The sequence below is a fragment of the Manacus candei genome, unplaced genomic scaffold, assembly GCF_025592945.1.
Source record: "Manacus candei isolate 608988 ecotype Guabito, Panama unplaced genomic scaffold, ASM2559294v1 h1tg000014l, whole genome shotgun sequence".
NCBI lineage: Eukaryota > Metazoa > Chordata > Aves > Passeriformes > Pipridae > Manacus > Manacus candei.
Window position 1 is genome coordinate 51,462,392 of NW_026138062.1, and position 22,058 is coordinate 51,484,449.

General features: G+C 39.2%; 1 protein-coding gene across 1 annotated transcript in view; it reads right to left on the minus strand.

The window, feature by feature from the left end:
* Positions 1–6,726: 6,726 nt before the first annotated feature.
* The window catches only part of ACER3 (alkaline ceramidase 3), a 58,378-nt gene continuing 43,046 nt past the window's right edge, over positions 6,727–22,058 (minus strand). The window contains exons 7-11 of the mRNA XM_051779938.1: positions 20,540–20,598; positions 17,124–17,225; positions 14,621–14,725; positions 12,910–12,955; positions 6,727–12,410 (exon numbers count right to left, since the gene is read on the minus strand). Of these exons, the coding sequence (XP_051635898.1) occupies positions 12,357–12,410; positions 12,910–12,955; positions 14,621–14,725; positions 17,124–17,225; positions 20,540–20,598 (366 nt within the window). The 3' untranslated portion in view covers positions 6,727–12,356. The remainder of the gene's footprint in view (positions 12,411–12,909; positions 12,956–14,620; positions 14,726–17,123; positions 17,226–20,539; positions 20,599–22,058) is intronic.

The following is a 22,058-nucleotide window of genomic DNA, read 5'->3' on the forward strand; positions in this document are numbered from 1 at the left end:
TTCACTCACACAAGGATGCATGTCTTGACTGCTGGACAGTGCTCAAGGGTTGAGAATTTGGGCTTTTTTTGGTGTGTGTGTTTCAGATTCGCAGTGGTTTTTTTTAAAGGAGTCAGTGTTGCATCACCTGTGGAAAGAGCAACAGCAAAGGAACCAGGAACTCTCTGATCCTGTAAAAGAGTAAACATAAATCCGTCTTCTGGAGAAAATTATACCCAGCTCACAGTTAGCATTTTCTGCTTTGCAATGTGGAAGGAAGCAGAGTTACTCCAATTCCCTCCCGACTCTGCAATCGTACCTGCTCGTGGTGCAGTTACTGATCTCATTAACAAAGCACTGCCAGACCTGGCTGGGATTTGGAGAGGAGATCTAGGGAAAAGATAGGTTGCAAGAAGAGGCAAGGCTGATTCACAGCTTGGCTATCTTCCCTCTGAATCAGCAGGAAAATAATTAATATCCAGGCTAGCAATCAGGGACAGCAGCCAACAGTCCTCCTTACAACCCGAAGTCCTTCTTATTTTTTAGTAACTCAAGTCACCTCCCTTATTTGTCAGTTGCAAAGAAAAGGCTGTATTAATTAGAAAACAAGTGCATTGTGTGAAGCATTTGTTAAGGAAAAGCAAACTCAAAATGATTAGCTTTTCCTTAAATCCTCAGTGGAGCTTCTTGTTTCACCTGGGTGAGTGATTGTAGCCTAAATCCAGCCCTGGGACTTGCTGTGGTGCTTTCAGAGGACCTCAGGTAGTCTGAGCTGTGGAAGGAGATTCTTATTGATGCATGGGGCCAGTGGGATGGGTTTGGGATGCCTTACCCAGGTGTTGCATCTTTTGAGAGCCTCTGATCTTGCTCAAAGGGTTCCTATGGGGATGGCATTATCTCATATGTGCATCCCTGAGTTTTAAAGGGGAAAATGAGAGAGAAAACCAGACCTAGCAATAGTCATACAGCACAAAAAGACCAATCATCATGTATGAGGCTGGGAAGTCTTACTGCCCAAAGATATAAATCCATCCCAAAGCATACAGATTGCTTCACCTTTGCATATGGTATTTTAATGGCCGATGATACACACAGCCAGTGAAATGTCTTTTCATTGCTATGTGTCTTTGCCAAAAAGAAGGCATTGAAGCCAAAAAGGGATAGAGGAAATACAGTTTCAAAAGTTTCTATTTGAACTCTGAAGACTGAAAAATCTTTTCTAAAAAGTCCAGTTTAGTGATATCAATAATTTAAAGAAAAAGAGGAAGATGAACATTCCCTTCACATTCAGCTTCTTACAAGATAAAAAGCCCAAAGGAGGGAATAGGCTTCTATCTAATCAAGAGATTAGGGAAAACTTTCCAAGTCTGGCTTTGGAGTGGGCAGGCAGGGGAGGCTGAAGTATCCCTGTCGCCAGAGATTTTGAACAGGCTGTGCTATGCTAGAGCACGGCAGCTGTAGGGGTGGAGCATTGTGCTGGCCCTAATGGGCTCATCCCACTTCCCCCATTAGCAAGGGGAAGCAGGATAACCCCCAGGCACAAACACCCCTGTGCTTTTGGGTACAGCTGTGTGCCAGTTTTTATCTGGGGGTGAGTAAATCAGTGAAACAGTTCAGCCAGAGACATGGGGCATCGTACCTTCTTCCAGGCACCTTAATTGAGGAGGGGTTGCTCCAGTCGTACCCACAGAATAATGTTGTCAGCCTGAGGTCTCTGTCAGGAGAAACCCCACAGCCTCGTACCTGGGTCAGTGCAAGCGACTGCAGAAATCACATCAGTCACTTGTGTAGAACCAAATGGGCTACTTCTCATTAGCCAGGCTGAGAAAAAAAGGAACGAGGCCTTTAATGCAAGTGCAATAGTTTTAGTTTTCACATAGACATGGACCATACCTTCACAGCTCATATGCACCTTTCCAGGACCAATGTCTGAGACTTAAAACTACTGTCACATCTTAAAGAGTAAGACTGGAGACTCTCTCTGCCCTCCTTAATTTGCTGATTTATAACTTCAAGCTGCAGGAGCCATGTCTGATATTATCAGATTATATATACACACACTTGAACTATAGCTCTCTAAGCAGAGGCAGCCAAGCATGGATTTCATAGACCTCACCAGGGTTTCATTTGGAATCTCTTTACCTCCAGCCTTCTCACCTGAGGCTGTTCCCGTTCCAGATACTTATCACCACCTGTATTAGAGGTAATTGCCTCCAGCACCCTGTTTAGCACTGTTAAAACTACTTAAGGCAAGAATGGCCAGTTTTTATTTTGATTTGGGGTTCTGTCCTTAAAACACATATGTTTAAACAATTGTAGCTGTATAGAGCTTAAAACTTAAAACTATACAGTAAAACCATGTAGGTTAACCCATATAGCTTATCATTACAGGTCAGGCAGTCTCATCAGAACAGAATTTCTTAAGAGACAAAGTTTCTTTATTGTGAAGCAAAGCTGACAAAGCTGATAAACTAGACAAAACTGTCCTTGTGGCTGTACAAAGTGCACAGACACTGATTGCAAGAGCATGAAGATGTCCCAGAAATAAGAGCTCAAAAAAAGGACAATGCAAGGAAGACTATGGAACAAAGAAGAATGACCACTCTGAAGGACCACCGACTCTAAATGGGAGGTGTGTCTAGGAGAGGAACAATTCTGGGAAAGCAGTGGAACAGTATTAGCTAATGCTTTGAATTGTTAATGAGGTAACTAAATAAAAGCAAGAGACTTTTGTAACTCATCCATTCATGTTTTTTGGAGAATCTAACATGTCGTGCATCTGAGGTTGTAAATAAAGGAATGCTGCCTGCTAAAACTCATAAATTGAGTCTTAGGGGTTTTCTTTTAAGAGCTGATTTTAGGCATCACACTGGTTCCCCCTGAAGCCTGATCATCATGAGTTTGGTCTGGGGTTGTTGCTGTCATGGTTGTACAAACCTGACACGGGGCTGGTGATGTGCCCTGTGATGCTTGCTGGAGAAGAAGGGGTCTCCATAGGCTATAACATGGATTATGGTATGGGAATAAGGCCTTTTACTCCATCCTGAACATGAGCACCATGTGATGTGAGCATATGGACAAAACCACTTAGTATCAGATGTCCTGGGCGTTCCTGAAGAGCCACAACTACTCCGGAGGGATGTGCATGAGTGCATCAGCTGCAAAGCAAATTGATAGCCAACTGTCAAATCCAGAGGGAAGTGGCAGAGAGATTTTCAGCAGAAACAAGTCCACAACATTAATCAGCCCTCCTGCTTCAATTAATGTCAACAGCAAGAAAACAGCTGGAGTTTGTTTACTTTTCAGATAACCTGTATAAAAATATCCCTTCTGTAACAGCTCTGTTTTCACGCTGTGCCTTTCAGGTTCATTGCTGTTTTTAATCTTGCAACTAGCACTTAATCTTGCTCTCATTCCAGCTGAGGTGGGATGTTAAAAATTAGATGATTAAAGAAAAAAACCCCAAAGAAATAGAAGAAAAAAAACCCAAACAACCCACAACAAACCAACTCTCAGAGGACTCCAAATGAACAAAACCCTGTTAAGCAATAAAACCCTTTTAAGCAATGACTCACAAGTGCCTGGACAGGTTTGCCTGGCTGCAGAGTGGATTTAGCTGTTCTGTTCATCAATTCTCTTACCTGAGAAGCTGGATTTGTCCCCAGGCTTCTACAATACTGGAATATTTTAACAAATGTACTCTGTTCTGCTGTTCAGCTCTGAGTCAACACACCAGCTATGAGCAAAAAGCAGTGCTAAGGTTAGACATCCACATAAATCACGGCAGCTCTGATGCTGAGCCAGCCTATAAATATTAGGGGTTTGACATCAGTTTACATCAGCAGAGTAACAATTAATTCAATTTCTGTGGGATCATGCAAGCTGCTGTTCATTAGCATTCACCTACCTGATGTCAGTGGTGAGGAATCAGAGTCAGAACCCTCAGTGTCTCAAGGTGCCACTGGGTGCTGTGCCGTGGGCATGTGGTCCACGGGAGCTGCACATCTCAAGCTCCAGCTGGTCCCTGTGCTGGCTCTACATGTGTGTCAGTGCCATTAATTACTGCTAATTTCATTAAGTTGGCTTGTGCCTCTTGCATGCTAATTACAAAGTCAGTCTCAGAAAAGGTGATTAATGAGGTTGAATGTTTTTCAGTGGCTATTTGTATTGCTGTAGCAGCTGGAAAGTGTCATTCACTGAGACCTTTGGGCATTGCATGTGAGCAAGGTGAGATATCCAGCTTGTGGGTGTCTCACCTTGGTAAGGAATTTAGGAGCCAGGATGCTGAATTAACCATAGTGATTGCAAAATAGGTCTAAAAGAAGTCTGGAAAGTGTCTGCTTGTAGGTTGGGATGTCTTATCCATTACATACAGTGCTCCACACATTAGATCTATCTTGGCAAATACAGGGTCCCCTTGCATGTAGAAGGTGATCGAGGACATCATCCCAGCTCTGTTCCTGCTCAGGGTCCAGGGGACCTCTCCTTCAGCTCACCACATTATCCCGTCTTGGGTGTCTGAGCCTGAATCCAGATATTTGTCCTTGTTCCGCCTCTGTTGATCCTTCCTCCCATGCCAGCACAACCATGGTGGAGTTGTCTATCTGTCCTGTCCCCATGGGGACCCATCAGAGGAGCCCGGCTGAGCCCCAAACTGGTGTTGGTCCTACCCCTTCAGGCAACCCAAGTTTGTCCTCAGCTGTTGGAAAAGGTGCAGTTTGGGGAGGCAGCAACAGGGCAGATAGCACTGAAGATACTCTCTGAGGACAGAGAGATATCCCAGTCAGTGCCAAATCACCAATATCACCTTCGGCCAGTTCAAGTCTTGTTTTCCACAAAGCCAGGAAATAACATAAGCATGTCAACAGAAGCATGTTAAGTGCTTGGGTAAGAGCCAAGCCAAAGTCATTTGGGCTCCTTGAGGTACATTCACAGCAAAAATGAATCACCCATTGACCCACAGAGGAGACAGACCCACCACAGCTCCATTAGTGACTCCATTATCTCCTCCATCTCTATGAACTTAGCAACAAAGATCCAGGCTGGATAGCCAGCTCCTATCCCAACTGGCAGCAACTGTCTCTGTACAGCACCACGAACAGCCAGATCTCTGATTAGAGCCACTGGGATTTAAGTGTTGCAAATCTAGAGCTTCACTTTTAGCCCTTTAGCAGACTGAATAAAGGAAAAACAAGGGGGAAGTTGGGAGGTGGAGGGAAGAGAGAAATTAATAAAGCTGCAAATAAATTAGCAGTCTTGAAAGGGAATTGTCAAGCTCAAAATGGAATTTTCTGGTTGGGAGGAGGGCTTTGACGGAACCACAATGTTTTTATCTCTAGGGAAATTTCAAAGTATTACTCAGTTCTAGGCCAGCCGCAAGCTTGGTATGCAAAGCTGGATTTCACCCAGCCCATAATTCTGGCAACACTTGTCTGAGGAGTTAGGATGCGCCTTTGTGTGCAGCACCACTGAGGGGAGGTGGCACTGCTTCCCCCAGCCATTTACACCACTGGCTCTGAGGTTTCCTGCCCTGTGGCTTGGCCCCCAAATAGTTAATTCAAGGTTGTCCCTGCAGAGACACAGCTTTGAGAGAGATGAGCAGGAGAAAACAGGGTCTTTGAGGACGTAGGAAAGCAGCCAGAAGTGAAGAAAATACCTGACAGTCACTACCAAGCCCTGGTGAGACTTGCTGGATTAATGCCTAGTGGTCCATGATTTCTGCCTGGATAGGTTCTTCCCTGCAGTGATTATCCTCCTCTCTCACTGAAAGAAACAGGAAAAGGGTGAAGCTGAGGCAGGGCAAACTGCACACTCCAGGCTAAATGCACACTCACCTGACTCCTGCCTTTTCCTCTCCCACCTATGTCACACATCTGAATTCCCTTCTAACTGGTGTGTGCTGTGGAAGACCTTGGAGGTGAGATGTTCCTGCACTATTTGCAGTCAACACCACACCTCTGAGCAAGGTCCAGTGCTCAAAGGGCTCCAGCACAAGGCAGAAAGATTGGGGAACCCTATTGACATGTAGGCTCAGCTGGTTGTAGTTGCAGGCAGGCAGCTTCCCCATCAGTGCAGGATACAAAAATCCTGCTGTTCTACTGGCCAAGACATAAAATCACCCTTCTACTGAATAGCATCAAGATGAACCACCCATCCCCGTGTGACACAAAAGCCAAGAAACACCTGGGAAAAGTTGTATTTAAAACAAAATTCTTTAATAATTTGTACTATAAAGACACAAATTAGTGCTTGACTGCAGAATGAATAACCAACAAAATACATTAAATATTTCAAAGCTATTGTGCTTTGCAAAACAAGATATGCTGATACATATAAGCCTAATGTTAGTTACCAGCTGGTTTGGTATGAAGAGTCAGTTCAGTGTATCAAAATTGTCAATAAGCATTGCTCAACACAGCTGTGTTTTACAAGTCAACTGCTACTCATCTGTCACAGTGTCGTTATCTGCAACAATATACTGAATTTCAGGAAGAAAAATCACGTTAGAACCAATAGTGTCAATGTTAGAAAGTTTGGTCACATAATGCATGGGGTATTTCATGTCCACTACAGCTGGACAGATGTTATTTGATCAGACAGTGACATCACTGGTGCATTAAGCTGAGATCAACAGTCAGCATGAAACAGACAACATCAATTTGGAAAATCAAGAAAAAAATGAGTTCTTGTTCAGTCTGAGGAATAACTACAGCTTATGCTGATCGAAACTCTCTTCCAAAATCCAGGGAGAAATATTATACACAACCAAAGTTCTTCCACAGTGACTGACCAAGGCTCTAATGTAGAAAACATTTTGGCACATAATTTGCTATGAGCATGTGTAAGTCCATTCTACTCAACATGGTCTTTGGAGAAACATATATATGTTCCAGAGTTTTGGGGAAAGAATGATGAATCTGAGATTGTGCTTACAGCTATTCCTGTGGGCAAATAAGCAAAAGACCCTTTACCTTTGCATTTTTAAAAATCCTGACAATCTGCTCTTAAACATCAGGCAGATTCAATTTGTGTGAAATATGTGCAAAAAAAAATTGCAGGCACTGGTTTAGGGTCTTGCATTAACTGGACTCTGAACTTGATTCTTCTTAAATCTACAATTACACACCTAATCAAACCTAAACACTTTCAACAAGTAATATAGGAGAGCTCTAATGTAAAATAAGAGGTTCAAGCATCAAACCTGCCCCCATTATACATATGAATCCCCATATCCCCAACCCTGTTTGAAGCTCTGCCTGGGAGCTCCAGTAATGGGGTTCTGCATAAAGTGCTTGCTCAACTGCTGCATCCTCATACTGCCTGTCATTGAACTACACAACCCAAAATAAACATCAGCTGTAAGGCTAAATTCCTCAAACAGCTCTCAAAGCCTAGAAAGATGCAACAGCATCAGGGATGTGGGGTAGTCAGGCTCACATTTGAGCTAGAGGCAGCCATATACTGGATAACTAACTGGAAAACCACTAAAAATAGCACTGTGATTCCTGTAGAAGGAGAATTTTTAACAAAAACTGACCCCACCTACCCAAGACTTTGTGTTACAGACCCCAGCTCTCAGAAAAGCCTTGAGACAGAGAGATCAGGCACTTGGCAGCTGTAGGCAGTTGTGCGTGAGAAACTGAACAAAGAAACCTAAAACCAATCGTAACAGTTATACAGGACGTTCTCTATAGATTACAGACTCTGAAACAAAGCTGGCAGAGGACATTCCAGATGGATAAGAAATGTATTCATTCATGTATGAAACAATCCGTGTCACGTTCCATCCTCATAAAACAGCCGCTAAGTAATCTACAATGAACTGAATGTAACAGAGACCACATCACTCCTATGCTGAAGAGTGTAGAGTCAACACAGAAAGCTAAATGTATAAATAGCAAAACATTCAAATAGCTAAAGTGCAGCTACCAGGAGGGCTGACGTAGTACTATGGGATTCTGTGCTTAATCTTTGTTATTCTCTTTTTATGTAAGATTTCTTAATCTCCTTCTGGCTTTGCTCTGCTCATGGGTAATAAAGACTCCATCATTTATCCCTCTTCATGATAAAGTCTCACAGTCAAACAGCACTTCACAGTTAAAGTGCAAACAGGGTTTAAAGTAAACCAGAAGTTTTACCTGAATATGTTAAATCATGAGGAGCACAATTCCACCAAAATGGAAGTGTGTTCCTGAATTCTGATGTCTACTAAAGAAAATAGCAGTGCTGCTTTGTTACAGCTCATCTTTGTCTGAGAAGTGTTGTATTGAATTTTTTCACCACCTGCTATCGAATGTCATAATATATCCACAGAAAGAAACAGGTTTTTTTAAAAAAAAGGTATTACTGAAATTCTTGAATGCAGATTAAACAAGGTGGTAGCGATTGTAGGATACACCAATGGTTATGGGAGGATTTTCTGTTGCCAAGAGTTCCACAAGGAAGAGTTTGCTGAAAAAGACATTCAGGTGCTCAAAACCAAATGCTGGGAACAAATCCACTACAGTCAAAAGAATCAACTGCGTTTCAAACCATACAATTTAGCTTCAGCCAAACAAGACAGCCCCAGGGATAAACATAGTACAAAACTGGATTAGAAGAGAATTAAAACTAATTATAAAGCGCTATTTTCCATCGCATTCCTCTTAAAACACTTTGCTACACCTGTCTGAAGTCCTCCTACTTGAATCTCTTTCCAAAGCAGACAGACTTACACACAGATGAACAGCAGACTGAGCACAAGCTGTAAGTGACAGACACTAAACAAGTCAGGATGTTTACAGGGAGTGAATAGAGTCAGTCACAAATCAATATAATACTGTTGCCACTCTCAAGGGCTGCATGGTGTAAGTCAGGTTGTTCTAATATCCACGCATTCAGACAAATGTAATTAAGGGCACAGGTATTGTACAATACATGACAGAGGTAGATTGGCCAGTGATAGACTGCATATTCCAACTCTGACTATGGAGTAGGCTTCTAAACACTCATGAGCAGCACATCATCCCTGTGCTAACACAAAAAGCATTAAGATGAAGTCTGGAGATGACTAATACTGCTAGCCAACAACACTGCCCTCAGAATATGGGTGAGATTCCTCCCCATGTCTTCTCTGCAGTTCTGGATAACGCATGTCTTGAGCTGTATCCAAAAAAATCTAGATTCCCAGAATAAAGTATAGTTTTGATCTGTACTGCGAGAATAATTTTGAGGTTTTCCTCTTATTTCCAAGAAAGAATTTTTCAGCTCATGTTCTGCAGAACTACTTGCTGCTCATCTGTGTCAAACTGTAGTTTGTAAAGTATGGCAGATTTCCTGGTTCTTCGTAGATGTTAAAGAATAGAAGAGTTCATTGCTATCAAGTCCGTCCAACACATTCTGAAAGATTCATATTAAATTACATGTTACTTCTCTTTAACGCAGCTGCTGTTTGAATCCTACTCAAAAAATAGTATCAAATGTGACCTTATAAGATGTAGTGCAAGAAAAGTTTGGGATATGCTGCTCTAAGGTCTGTAGAAAAAAAAAAGATCAGCATTGTCATACAAGTGATATAAATAAAAAGCAATTTAACAGACATTTAACACATTACAGGAGTAAGGATGTATGTCTTTCCAGGCACTAGAAAAGGCAGTCTGAATTTCAGTAACATTTAGTTAAAACTGGCTTGTCATTTTCAATATCACTCACAAGATCAGTAAGGCAGTCAAACCAAAGCACCCATGATTTTAGATTATTTATGCTTAGAAGGATACACAGGTAAATTATATTCTTCAAGGTCTAATATAACCTGTTGAAAGAAAGGTTGCTGGCAGGGTGGTAAGAGGTGTGTGTGTTTTTGGTCATTTGGAATGAAGGAAAAAGCCAATTTGCATAATTTTTTTAAAGATAAAAACATCAATGACAAATGATAAGTGAATGAAAAACTATCAGCAGTGTAAAATTAAAATAAGAGCTTTTCCAACATTTTTTTTCTAAATCCTAACAATTCAATTCAACACAGTCTGAAAAAAACCTCCATCATACACTCCCTAGTTGCAAATGTGCTGGAGAATCAACAAATTCTTTAAAATATACCACTGTAGAGATGTCTGATCAATAAGAAAGTAGCTTTTCAGGATGCTCTGGTTCTTGCAATTACAGGGAAACTAAACAGAGCCCTAAGATCCTTCAGTAACAAAACTAAGGCCACTAAAATAAAGGTTTTGTTCATTTTCATAAAAATAGTACCAGTGCCTAGCAGATGTCACAAGTGACTGTTGATATGTCTTTTTGCTGCATTGCTCCTCTTATGGGATTCTTTTCCTAACTAACAAAAACATGCAAACATACTAAATAAGAAAATGGGATACAGTGTGCAGAAGAATGCTTGAGAGAGCCTGGAGGTGAACAGGCAGGCACTTATTTTCAAGCTACATTTTTAAAACAGTTCTCAAATCTCTTTACAAAAAATATGCTGTCTGGATAATTAAAGACACTTGATCCACAACAGCATTTTCCTACCTCTATGCTAATTATTCTATTTTTTTTCAGTCTGAAAAGTGCTCAAATCTCCCAACACAGATGCTGACCTTGACTATGGAAGTGGAGCCTACTGACACCAAATCTGCTCTAAAATTAACCCTCAGATGCCTTTATAGTGGTTTACAAGTTGAAATGCACTGCTATCAGCATGTCAGAGAGTGCTCACTGAACTCACTCAAGGTTAAGTGAGTTTTCTCAGCCCCAAGTCTGGGACTATTTGATCCCAAGAGTCCAGGGTCAGTCACATAACAAAACCCACAGTTTCATCTGGAGAATCACATCAGTAGGAGCGTTACTGATGGATATGAAAGATGCAGATAAACTGCAAACAGAGAAAAAGACACTAAAGGAAGGAGACCATTTTAGCCACGCTGATTGTACGACAGTCAGGACTTTGAGATCTGGGAGACAGCTTTACAGCTACATTACCGTGCCTTGCTGCTGTGGGCACTTTTCAAACCAATACAGAATGGGATTTCCCATCAGTCCGAGCATTTCCCTTTTTTAAATCCTTCAGAGCATCGAAAGCAGACAAAAATTGCATAGCACGGCAGCAAGTAGGCACAGACTATGTTAGTTGCCCCAAAACCAAGACAATCAAAATCACAGCCTTCATATGAGGTATATTTTGAAAAACTGTGTTAGTTTAATGTTTTCTTTACATTTACTTCTTAACTTTCACCAGCTGGGTAAATAAAAATTGCAGGAAACAGAGGGTTTGTCCCCCCCATTAATCCCTAAAGTTTGGTTTTAGAAAGGTGGTCAACTTTCCACAGAGTAACCATGTGACAGACAGATTAAGAGCAAGCCAAGTGCTGCCACTTATATTTGGGGTATCCTCAACCTCAATCTTGTTCTTTACTCCTTCTTCAACATTTCTGAATAAGAAGATGCTTCTGAAAGTCAGACCAGTATTTAAGACTTGTAAAATACAGGGAAGATGAATTCAGAGCTGAACTAGCACGCCTCTAAGGTGTTTGTCAGTCTGTATGAATGGAAAATGGTAAGTAAAAAGCAGAGATAGAAAAAGAGGTATGTAAGTAATAATCATAAAAAAATAAAAAAGAGCGTTTCTTATGTTTCTACGGTCACTCTACAGTTTCCTGATGAATCACTGGTCAAACAAATTAGGAATTCAGTTTCCAGACACAAAAAAGAACCCCTATAAGGCTTCACCATTTCAGTGTCTTCAGCTGGTCACACCCTGGAACATCCTCCATGATGAACCTCTCAGTCGGACTAAAGAGAAAATAGAAGCTTGGTACAAAATGAACTAAATGGCACAGGTATCACAACCATTTTGCTTAAAATATAAATTGTAAAGAGGCTGTGGAAAAGCAAGATAGAATAAAGCCCTAAATCAACCATTACATACTTCATTAATTGTATAAAAGTGCAAGATTAAAGTAGTTCAGATTAAGCATTCAGTTCACTATAGGCCACACAAATGCTTAGCTTGGTCATCAATGGCCTAGTTTTGTCATTCAGTTATTAATATTAGTTTAAACCACAGAAAGAACAAAAACTGAATGAAAAAACGTATGTGATCCACTTCGAAAATGGTTAGATTTCTGTGACCAGCACGAAATATCATCAGCTATACAATATATACATAAAAATATTGTGTCTTAATCTTTGTTTTAACAACTTAGAATAAAGCTGTACTAAACTCTATTTCCCTAGTGTGCCAACTCTTTGCTCTGTTCTGGCCAACTGGCCCAGTAATACAGAGAAGTCCTTTTATAGCAATAGTACTTGGATTGATCCACAATTTTGACACTTCAGCCATAGTAACTGTTGAAATGCTTTATTCAGCCAGGCTAGGTGATCTCATGCGACTGCCCAGGGCTCAGTCAAAGCTTCTTGGGTGGCTCCACAAGAAGAACAGGCCATATTCCAAAAACAAACTGTTAAAAGAAAAATAGGAAGAGGGGAAAGATTCCTTTGAATATTATGTTTCTTGGATTAAAAAGCAAACACTATTAAACTTAATGTAATGAAAAGGACAAAGGGGTAATGGCTCCAAAATGAAAAACTGTAGATACAGATTTGATATTAGGAAGAAATTCTTCCCTGTGAGGGTAGTGTGGCAATGAAACAGGTTGCCCAAAGAAGCTGTGGATGCTCCATCCCTGGAAGTGTTCATGGCCAGGATGGAGCTCTGAGTAACCTGGTGTAGTGGAAGATGTCCCAGCCCACGGCAGAGAGGGTGAAATTAGATGATCATTAAGGTGCCTTTCAATACAAACCATTCTGTGATTCTCTGAAAATTTCCACCGCATTTCCTGGGATGTGAGTAGAAGTCAAAACCACTACCCTAACAGCATAATTATTGATCCCCAACACAAGTTCAAAGCACAAGATATCCAAATGCACATTAATGAACACAAAATAATTCTTGCTTACCTTCACCTTTGGTCTGTGTTTCAAGAAAAGTGTCCTTGTGTATAAACTGAGGAGAAGGAAAAAAGCATGCTTAAAATTTCATGTATAAGACAGCATATAAAATAATGATGTATTAATCCCAGTTTTATTTTCAACTAGAAAGGAATGGTTTCTGTAATTGCAGGGCTACCCACTCTGCCTAGATTTATTCAAAACAGGAGACATTAACTTACAGTAAATCCCTCTGTACTAGATTCTGATCAGCAAATTAATTTACCCTATCACCTATGTGGGGAGAAAGAAAGAAACCCAGAGGGGTAAAAACCAAACTGGAACTAGAGTTGGTCATTTTAGAAGGATGAAATATAGCAGATGTAGTAGAGGGGAAAAGAGCATAACTTGATTCTTTCTCTCATTTTTGTTCTTAGACACTTTCTCCCCTTAGTAAATCTTCTCCTGTGTATGATCTCACTTTTTTAAAGGGGATATAGATGATGCCACCGTGTGGCTAAGAAAATACTCAGGAAACTATTTCAGTGAAAGCTTACAGTCCACTGGGGTAAGACAGACGAATCAGGCATCTGCACATTCCCCAAGGGATAGAGGATGCAAACCCAAATTATTTATGTGCTGCATGTTGGAAAAAACCTTGCCTATGCTTGATTCCTGTACAGAATTTTCTTAAAAATATTATCTTTAGGGTAGCAGACAACCTGTCAGCCAAAATGGAGTAACTGTTTTCAATATACCTTGAAATATTTTTTTAACATATACATAATAAAGGTACATATATACATATATATACATCTACACATGTATAGATACATAAATACTTGTACATATGTGTGCATATATGTACATGCATAAATATAAAACAAAAGCTAACAGATCAGCTGTTGGAACTGTACTTATTTTCCTTGCATTTTCCTTTTACTAGGTATTTTAACATCTGACCAAAAAGAAGAAAACCATGGTAGGTGTAGGAAAATGGATATGTAATCAGGTTTCCTGAACTACATAGACTGTATCTGTAAAAGAGACATTCTTAAGTTATGGCTAAGTGGTAAAATATTATTTCATTATAAGATGAACAAACTGCAGAAATTCTTCACAGACTTCAGCTTAAATTCTATTCCGGTCCCTGATTCCACTAGATGGTGGCATACAGTAAAAACGAGACAAACATCTTCTGGCTCCAGATTTGCTAACTTACATTCTGGTTTAAATCTTCTCCTGAAACTAATATCCTGCCCTTCTGGGAATAGCTTTACTACAACTACTTCAGCCATCACCCTTCTGCACTACTGCATGATGCCTGCTAGTTTTTAGGACTGACAGTGCCTATCAAAAAGATTAGTTGTGCTCTGAAATTTAAACATGTTAAAGTACTTTAGGATTGCTGGTCAAGAACAGACAGGTATTAATGGCTTTTATTCTGAAATTAATATACTGTCAAATAGTTTTCCAGTTTAACTGCCAAAGGGTTCCCGTTTCTGAATTACATTTTCTTGAAGAACCATGACTATTTAAAGATTAGTGATTACATTCTGAAGAATATAAAATAATTGTAGAAAGTTTTTAGATCAGTTACAAAGAGGAAAGGAAACCTTGCACCGGTGTAATAAGCCATTTTCCTGCACTTCTGGATGATAAAACATTCTGAAGTACATCTGAGCCTGGGAAAACTCCTAAGATCTCTTTATGGACATCCAGTTTAGAAAACATTTCCTACCTTAGCAGGATATGAAGGTAAGAACCCAGGCCTGTGAGAATATGCCACCATGCATGAAACTGTGTCACAGCTCCCATCACAGGAGGCATCTTCTCTCGTAGTGCTCTGAAAGAAAGAAGCTCCACACAATGGGATATTTTTTTCCAAGCTAAGGAATCTCAAACCACAATGCTTGGCTGTCGGACCACACATTATTGTTTCCATATCTCAGGCACGTGCTTGATGGTTAAGGCTTCACATGATCAGTCATTCAGCAGATGAGGAGCAGCAGTTATACCTTATACTGCCAGTACAGAAAGCTATCGGCATACTGACTTTCTTACACATTTAAAGAAAGCACACACTTCCTCATAAAATGAGTGATCAGATATGTCTGGACTCAAATTTCAGGGGATATATTTACAGCATCTCACAGGCCCAAATGAATTCTACCATCCTCCTCATCAAAACTCTGTGAACTCTGTCCATAGGATGAAACACAGAGTTTAAGGTCGAGAGAGGAAATGGGATCTATCAGACATCAGCACTTTACATGTGGTAATCACACCACCTATTCTCCCAGTCCACGGGACCTTAACTTGCCTTTCTCTGTTGGACTCTAAATCAGGGACAAAATGGGTGTTTAGTGAGGAAACAATGAAAGTAGGAGGTCTGAAATACTCTGCCAAGATGCTTTGTATTTTGCAGTTATGGGATGCGAGTTACTTGGAAAGGGGCTAAGGGGTGGAGGTAGAGAAATAAAGGGAAGGAGTTACATTGCTCTGATTTCTCCTGCTCACTAAGCTTCTGCAGATATTGCCTATTTTGGTTGATGGTGGAGCAAATGTTTGCACCTGTTTGTCTTTTTTCACTTTCATTTCACATTCAGTCAAAACAAAAAAGGGAAAACAATTGCATATGTTAAGGAAGAAAAATCTGTAGCTTCTTACTTACTGCTTGAAGTTATAGTACTTAGTCCCACTGACTAAATCCTGAGCTGTTGCTTAGTTTTCAGAGCTGCTTAGTCACAAATATTAGCACAGAGCTTCAATTCAACCAGCCCAGCAATGACACAGTAGAACACACTTGATGTGCTGTCAGCCTGGCACAACCTCTGAGCCTTTGGATGGCAGGAAATTTCAAAGCCCATATTCAAAAGTGCATGGTTCCAGCCAGGGAAACTGAGTGCTATAGATTTTGTTATTTTGATTTTTTACAAAAACTTTAAAAATAAACTGCAGATTTAATGAAATATGGAAAAATAAAACCCAAACCAAAACCCAATTTTGAACTTGAAAACCAGAGCAGGTAGGTGGATGATTCACAAGTTAGAGCTTTAGAGACCAAAAGATTTCAAGGCATTGAAATGCATTTTCTCCAGAGGTTCAAATTATAATGCCATTGATAGAAATCCAAGGCTCTGCAGATGTCCGATTAAAGCTAGTAAACAAGCATTTTTTTTTTTTTCAGCACCATAACCAAACAAGTATCACAGGAAGTACACTAGCATTTTTCCCTTTACAAAATGAAGATGGAAAAAAGTGCCTCAGCAGCTGGGGTAATTTTTGGGCCTAGGAACCAGCTCAGTGGGGGTGAGGCAGCTGCAAAAATCAACCCTGATGCCAATATTTGCATACCCTACCACTTGTGTTGGCAAATAACTTTTCTATCCCATCTGTATCAAGTGCTTCTAGGGATGAGACACCATATATTATATTAATTTTTTTTTAAAAAAAGCTTCAAGAATACTCTGTTGGAGTTAACTTTCAGTTGGCCTAACCTAGTGCAGGAACTACAGAGCCAAAAGGGACAGATGGAAAATTCAGACTCCTTTACAGCACACTATTATTTGGCCCTGACAAAGCAACCTACTGGGACAATTCTGTACACCACAGATTCAGTGGCATAACAGTGTTTCAAATTGCCAAGACTGTATTTTTCAGGATGCTGGAATCAACCTTTCCATCTCCTCCAGTTTCTGGCAGAACACATGCATCACAACTGGGTGTTGTCTATTGGTAACATATATACTGTAATAGGTATTTCTTTTATGTTTATTGGTAACATATATATTGAAATTGGTATTTCTGTAATGTGCAGAACTACTGTTTTTGATATTTTGCTGTAAAATGGCAAGAGCAGAAATCAAAAAAACCCAAAAAACCAAATCAACAAACCAGCAAGATAAAAACACATTCAGATGAAATTAAGTGTAAATAGCAGGGTTTAATAAGCTAGAGATCCTCCAAATTACTTCAGTGACATAACTTCTCTCAATTTAATTTCAAGTTAGAGATATATGTAAAAAATAAATTTATTAATGGATAAAAAACATTAAACTAAAAAAAAATTTGTTAAGTGCTGAATCTAGTTATGAGCAAACTGGATAAAACCCTCATGGATGTTTTGTAGGCAGCATACCATATGTAACATGAGATGGATTTGAATATACACCACAGAAACAATCAAATCTTTATACTAAAAGACTATTTAGAGTTATCCAGACAAAGCGAAAAAAACTCACCTCAATTTATCACAGAAAATGTTGTCCACATTCCAGAGAAAAAATCCCATTAAAAATACAGTTAAAGATGTATAGCCTAGACCTCTAAGCCATGGGTATACCCTAGAGAGAGAGAAATAATGCAAAGTTTAGTTCAGAATGCTTTAAAGGCAGTGTGTAACATACACAAATACTATTACATATTAAAAAAATGCTTTATCAATTTGGTTTTTTCCCCAAAAGAAAAAATATTAACTTTAAATTTAATCTATTTAAATATTTTATTTTACTGCTCCTCTCTCCTGACTTCACATTCTCTGAGACAGTTCTTTTAAATGTTTCACTTCTATATATCTAATTGTTTCCCTAAATACCGTACTCTCCTAATAAAACAAGGAAGTGAGAAAACTGACATTGGCTAAAAGGCACTAATTCTTCAGTCCCACGTATAATCTTTCATTAAAAAAAAACCCAAAAAACCCAAGAAACCATGTTACAAATTAGGACTCTCTCGAAAGAAGAGGCTCTTTTCGAATAGATATCCCTATACCAGGGAACTTGTTTAAATGTTTAAATACAGTGTTACAAAATTACTTTTGTGAACACAGACCACCATGACCAACAACTAACCAAATGAATGGTATTAGAAAACAGTAACCTTATGTGTATTTTAAGTGCTGCTGGAGATAGAAAAAAATCAATTTAATTTTGGGAGAAAAAAATCCTGTTTAAGATATGGGAAACACACTGAAGAATCAGATGCAAAGAAGTGCATCGTCAATAAACTTAGTTTCCCTATCTACATTCAGGTTGGACCATGGAATTGTAAACTTGCTACATGGAAGGCTCCTTTCCCACTAATAAGTCAAGTCCAAAAGCAAAGCCAAATCCAACCCTAAAAGGCTGCCATGAAATACTGTTCAAGTTATTTTTAAGTGTTATGAATGCACGGTTGAAATTCTAGGTTAAACATTCCTGAGCTGCTTTTCCCTCCACTGTGTGTGCTACACACAGCACATGTTTCAGAGCTGTGAGCACTGGGAACAAAAACGTGCAAAACATAGCAGGTAGAGCTTCTTCCACAGGGCAAGCTAACCAGATACAAGCTGTATATGTTAACAAATGCACTGCTAATATAAACTATCAAAACTATTACTTGTTTATCTAATAAATGTGTGGAGCATCATGCAGTACACGGCAGAAACTACATTGTAATATTCCCAACTCAGTGCTCCAGGGACATAAGCAAGACCAAGACATTAAGGAGCACTAAATAGTACGTTAGACATGCTGGTAAGTAGGTAATTATAGATAGAATTGTTCAGGGAATAAATGCTGGTGTTTTGTGAAGGAATGAGAAAGAGACTGGCATCATTTATTAATAGGGAACATGCTTTGTGAACAGAGAATAACATTTGCCCAGTTGTCATGTTGTCAAGGAAGCAGACCAAGAAAGAGATTAAAAGTGTGGGGGAAAACAGGCAGGACAAGGAACAAATAATGAGGACAGGATGCAATAGTAGCCTGGAAGGAATAACATGCTGTTATTTGGGATTTTCTCTCTAAAGTTAGAGTGACTTTAAGCCCCACACTAAGAAATATGATAGGAAGTGAAGTAAAAAAACAAAATAAACAGAAATCAGGGTCAATATTTAAACTGAAACAGGCTTGGACAAGTGCTAGCACTACTGATGGAAATACAGGAGTATGTTCTAGCAATGCAGAGAAAGTAAATCCAAAAGTGTATTTGGAGATGAATTTTAGATAAAAGAAAGGGTACCTTCAGGCTGGCACAGCTTCTCTAGCAGAACTAATTCAAAATTAGCAGTAGTTTAGTTAAAATTTAGAAGTAGTTTAAACCTACTTCTCTCCCCATCCCAACTTTCTAACCAGTTTGCATAATATAACCAAAGGGGGGAAGTAAGTCATTTTAGGGCCCTGTTGCAATGAAGTGATCAAGCTAATTAAGAATATACACTCCAAACCCCTAAAACTGAAGCAAAAAGTAGGTGGAACTTCAGAGACAGACTTTGCTGGAGGAAAACAATGAATTATACTCTGCGCGAGAGAATGGTGATGTTACTGATAAAGACAGAAGACTAAGATATATATCAGAAACAATGGGAATGCACAGCTGTGTGTAATTTGCAGAACTAAACAAATAGCAGGCCCAAGAGTTTGTCTATACAGACAGAAAGAAATTTAATCTAAGCGACTAGAACTGTGCTAAATCCTTGAATAAGAACAAAATTAAAATTACTTGATTCAATTTAGTTCCCCCTGGAAGTGAATTAATGTAATATCACTTCAGATCTTTAGGTTAGGATTAAAACTTCCAGTTCATGGGTTTGAAAAGTGCCTTTAAATTGATGGTTGTTTCTAAAGCTGCAACACACTATTAGCTTGTTATTTTTGCTTAATAAAACTCTGTGAACATTTTCACTTGGTCTGTCAGAATTTCTTGAGGAAAGCCAAACCACATGAACTGAAATTGCAATTGGAAGGTGATTCAGTGCATGTACTTGATCCTTGTGGGTCCCTTCCAATTCAGGATATTTAATGATGCTATGAAACTTCAAATTCACACCTTTTGTGAAATTTTTCCTTGTGCTCCTGAACAGATATGTGTGCAACTCGAAACAAAGTTTAACAAAAAGCACACTTCGAATGATGACAGTAGAAAGAAATAAGCAATTTTCAGGAGCAGTCCCCAAATACACAAGAACACCAACAATTCACATGGCATAGACAGAAATGGACACCCAACTGAGTTCCTGAGAGCTAAAAGTATGTGTTTACTACAATACTCATTCAATTCTATTTTCTTCCCTTTTACCTACCAAATCTGTGCTCTGATGATTCTAATGCTTCTCATGTCTCCTAACACTTCTAATACCTTTTGTTTGTTACAGTTTTTATTTCAATTTCCATAACATATACCTAACTTTACCCAGCTGAAACTGTAAGAAAAACTATCATTTTACATCTTTTATATTTGAATTTTAAATACTAGAGCAGGGAAGAAGAAGAAGAATGGAAATTACTAAGTGATGGTTCTGCTCTGCAGTCTTACTCTTACCACTCTCCAGGTATCATCATTATTTTGAACACTAGCAATAGATTTTGCATTACCCAGCAATATGAAGACAAAAACTCCATTCCCCTTGAAGTCCCAGACTAACAGCTGAAGCCACCAGCAGGACACATGGCAGTGAACACTGATCGTAAATGAAGAAATCTCAGTTTAGTTTATTGTTATCCCAGTGGCTTCAAAAAGTGTAAGGTGTTGAGCCATTCCCTATGAACCAAGCAGAGCCCATGAGCTAGCATTACATACCTAGTCAAAGAAATTCTGACACTGCCAATTTCTTACGTCAAGCCCACCAAAAAAAAGATGCAAATGCCATGTTATAATATTGAATTAAATAGTTACTTACCATAATACTATATAAACGGATCGTAGAACTATAATAGAAACTAGCGTTCCATACATGACCTGGGGAAAAAAAGAAAAAACAGAGATAAAATTCAGCAGTTTGATTCGAGAGACCCTATAAAACACTACAGCAGTAAAAAAAATTTGAAGCCTCTATTGTTTTTTTGATTTCTTAGTCTCAAGAAAACAGCATTCCTTCTAACTTTCTCTCAAGAAAGCCTTCCATTAAAATTTCAAATAAAAGTATGATTCTAAACCACAGCCTTTATGCAATAACAGGAAAAGTCAGTTGTGTAAAACCGGTTTCACTGTTTTGAATCTGAAAGCAAACACTAGATGGCACTCGTAAACCATCCTGAAATCAAAAATGGTAACTGACTCCTGTCATCTCTTTGTCTCTGCATTTTAGCTCAGGATTCTGTAAGCATCAGCTAAAATCACTTTTGAAAGCTGTACTTCTTTCACTGATATCTAATAATATTTTTTCCTGAAAGCAAACACCTGAACAGACTTCGCAGTATGCCCACACTGAACATCAATATAGAAGAAACTTTCCAGGAAGCATTTCAAACAACTATTGCAGATTGTTGGGATTCAATTTAATTATATAGTGGGAAGGCTGTATGCTCTGAAGATCAATGAGGAAAATCTGGCTCACTGCCGGCTTGATGAACTTGCATGCAATTGCCTGACATATATAAAAAGTCAAAGTAATCATTTATTTTCTGCCTCGTGATCTTTAAATCACTGGTTTTTATTCACAAACTTAGGATCCATGTAACACCATCTCCAAGATGTAAATACTAAAGGAAAGGAAAAACGTGGTTAGTCATGCCTAGGAATTGATGCAGAAGCCAGTGCAGCAGGCAGGATTTTTAGACACTAATGACATTCAATTACTCTCTATACTTTTTATTCTGAACACTGTTTTCCTCCTGCCAAAAGGCCATTTGTTCCAAGCAGCTGTGCCTTGCTCTTTGCCTCTCTCCAGTGGCCCACAAGCCCCTCGCTGTTTTTTTCTTACTTGTTCCCTGACTTAACTAGGAGCAAAATGGGAAAGGTTAACTCCTATCTAATGCTGCATGAAAGACAAAAATGACAAAGCTTTGCTGTCTATTTTGAAAAGCCACTAAACCTCACAGAAATGTGTCTACAAACCAGTGTCCTTACCATGTTTTACTGACCTCCTGACACCCTTTCTTCTTTTAAACTATGTTGCCTTCGAGACAAGGACTGGCTCTTTGCTGTTACTGGGGCAGTCAGATACTACTATCCTGTAAGCATATGCACGCATCTAGTCATCTGACATAAAATAGGTAGCTGTAATACTGCAAAGTGAAGTATTCAAAAGTCTATAAAGGCAAATTTGCCAACTCCTTTTAGCTTTAAGGATGAGGTTAGTAGTACACACCATATGTGCATATGTGCATATCTATCAAACAAGACAGACAACAGAGCCCTTACGTTTGACAACAGGTAAAAGTAAGCTCCAATATTGACTATTCAAAGTTATTCAGTAC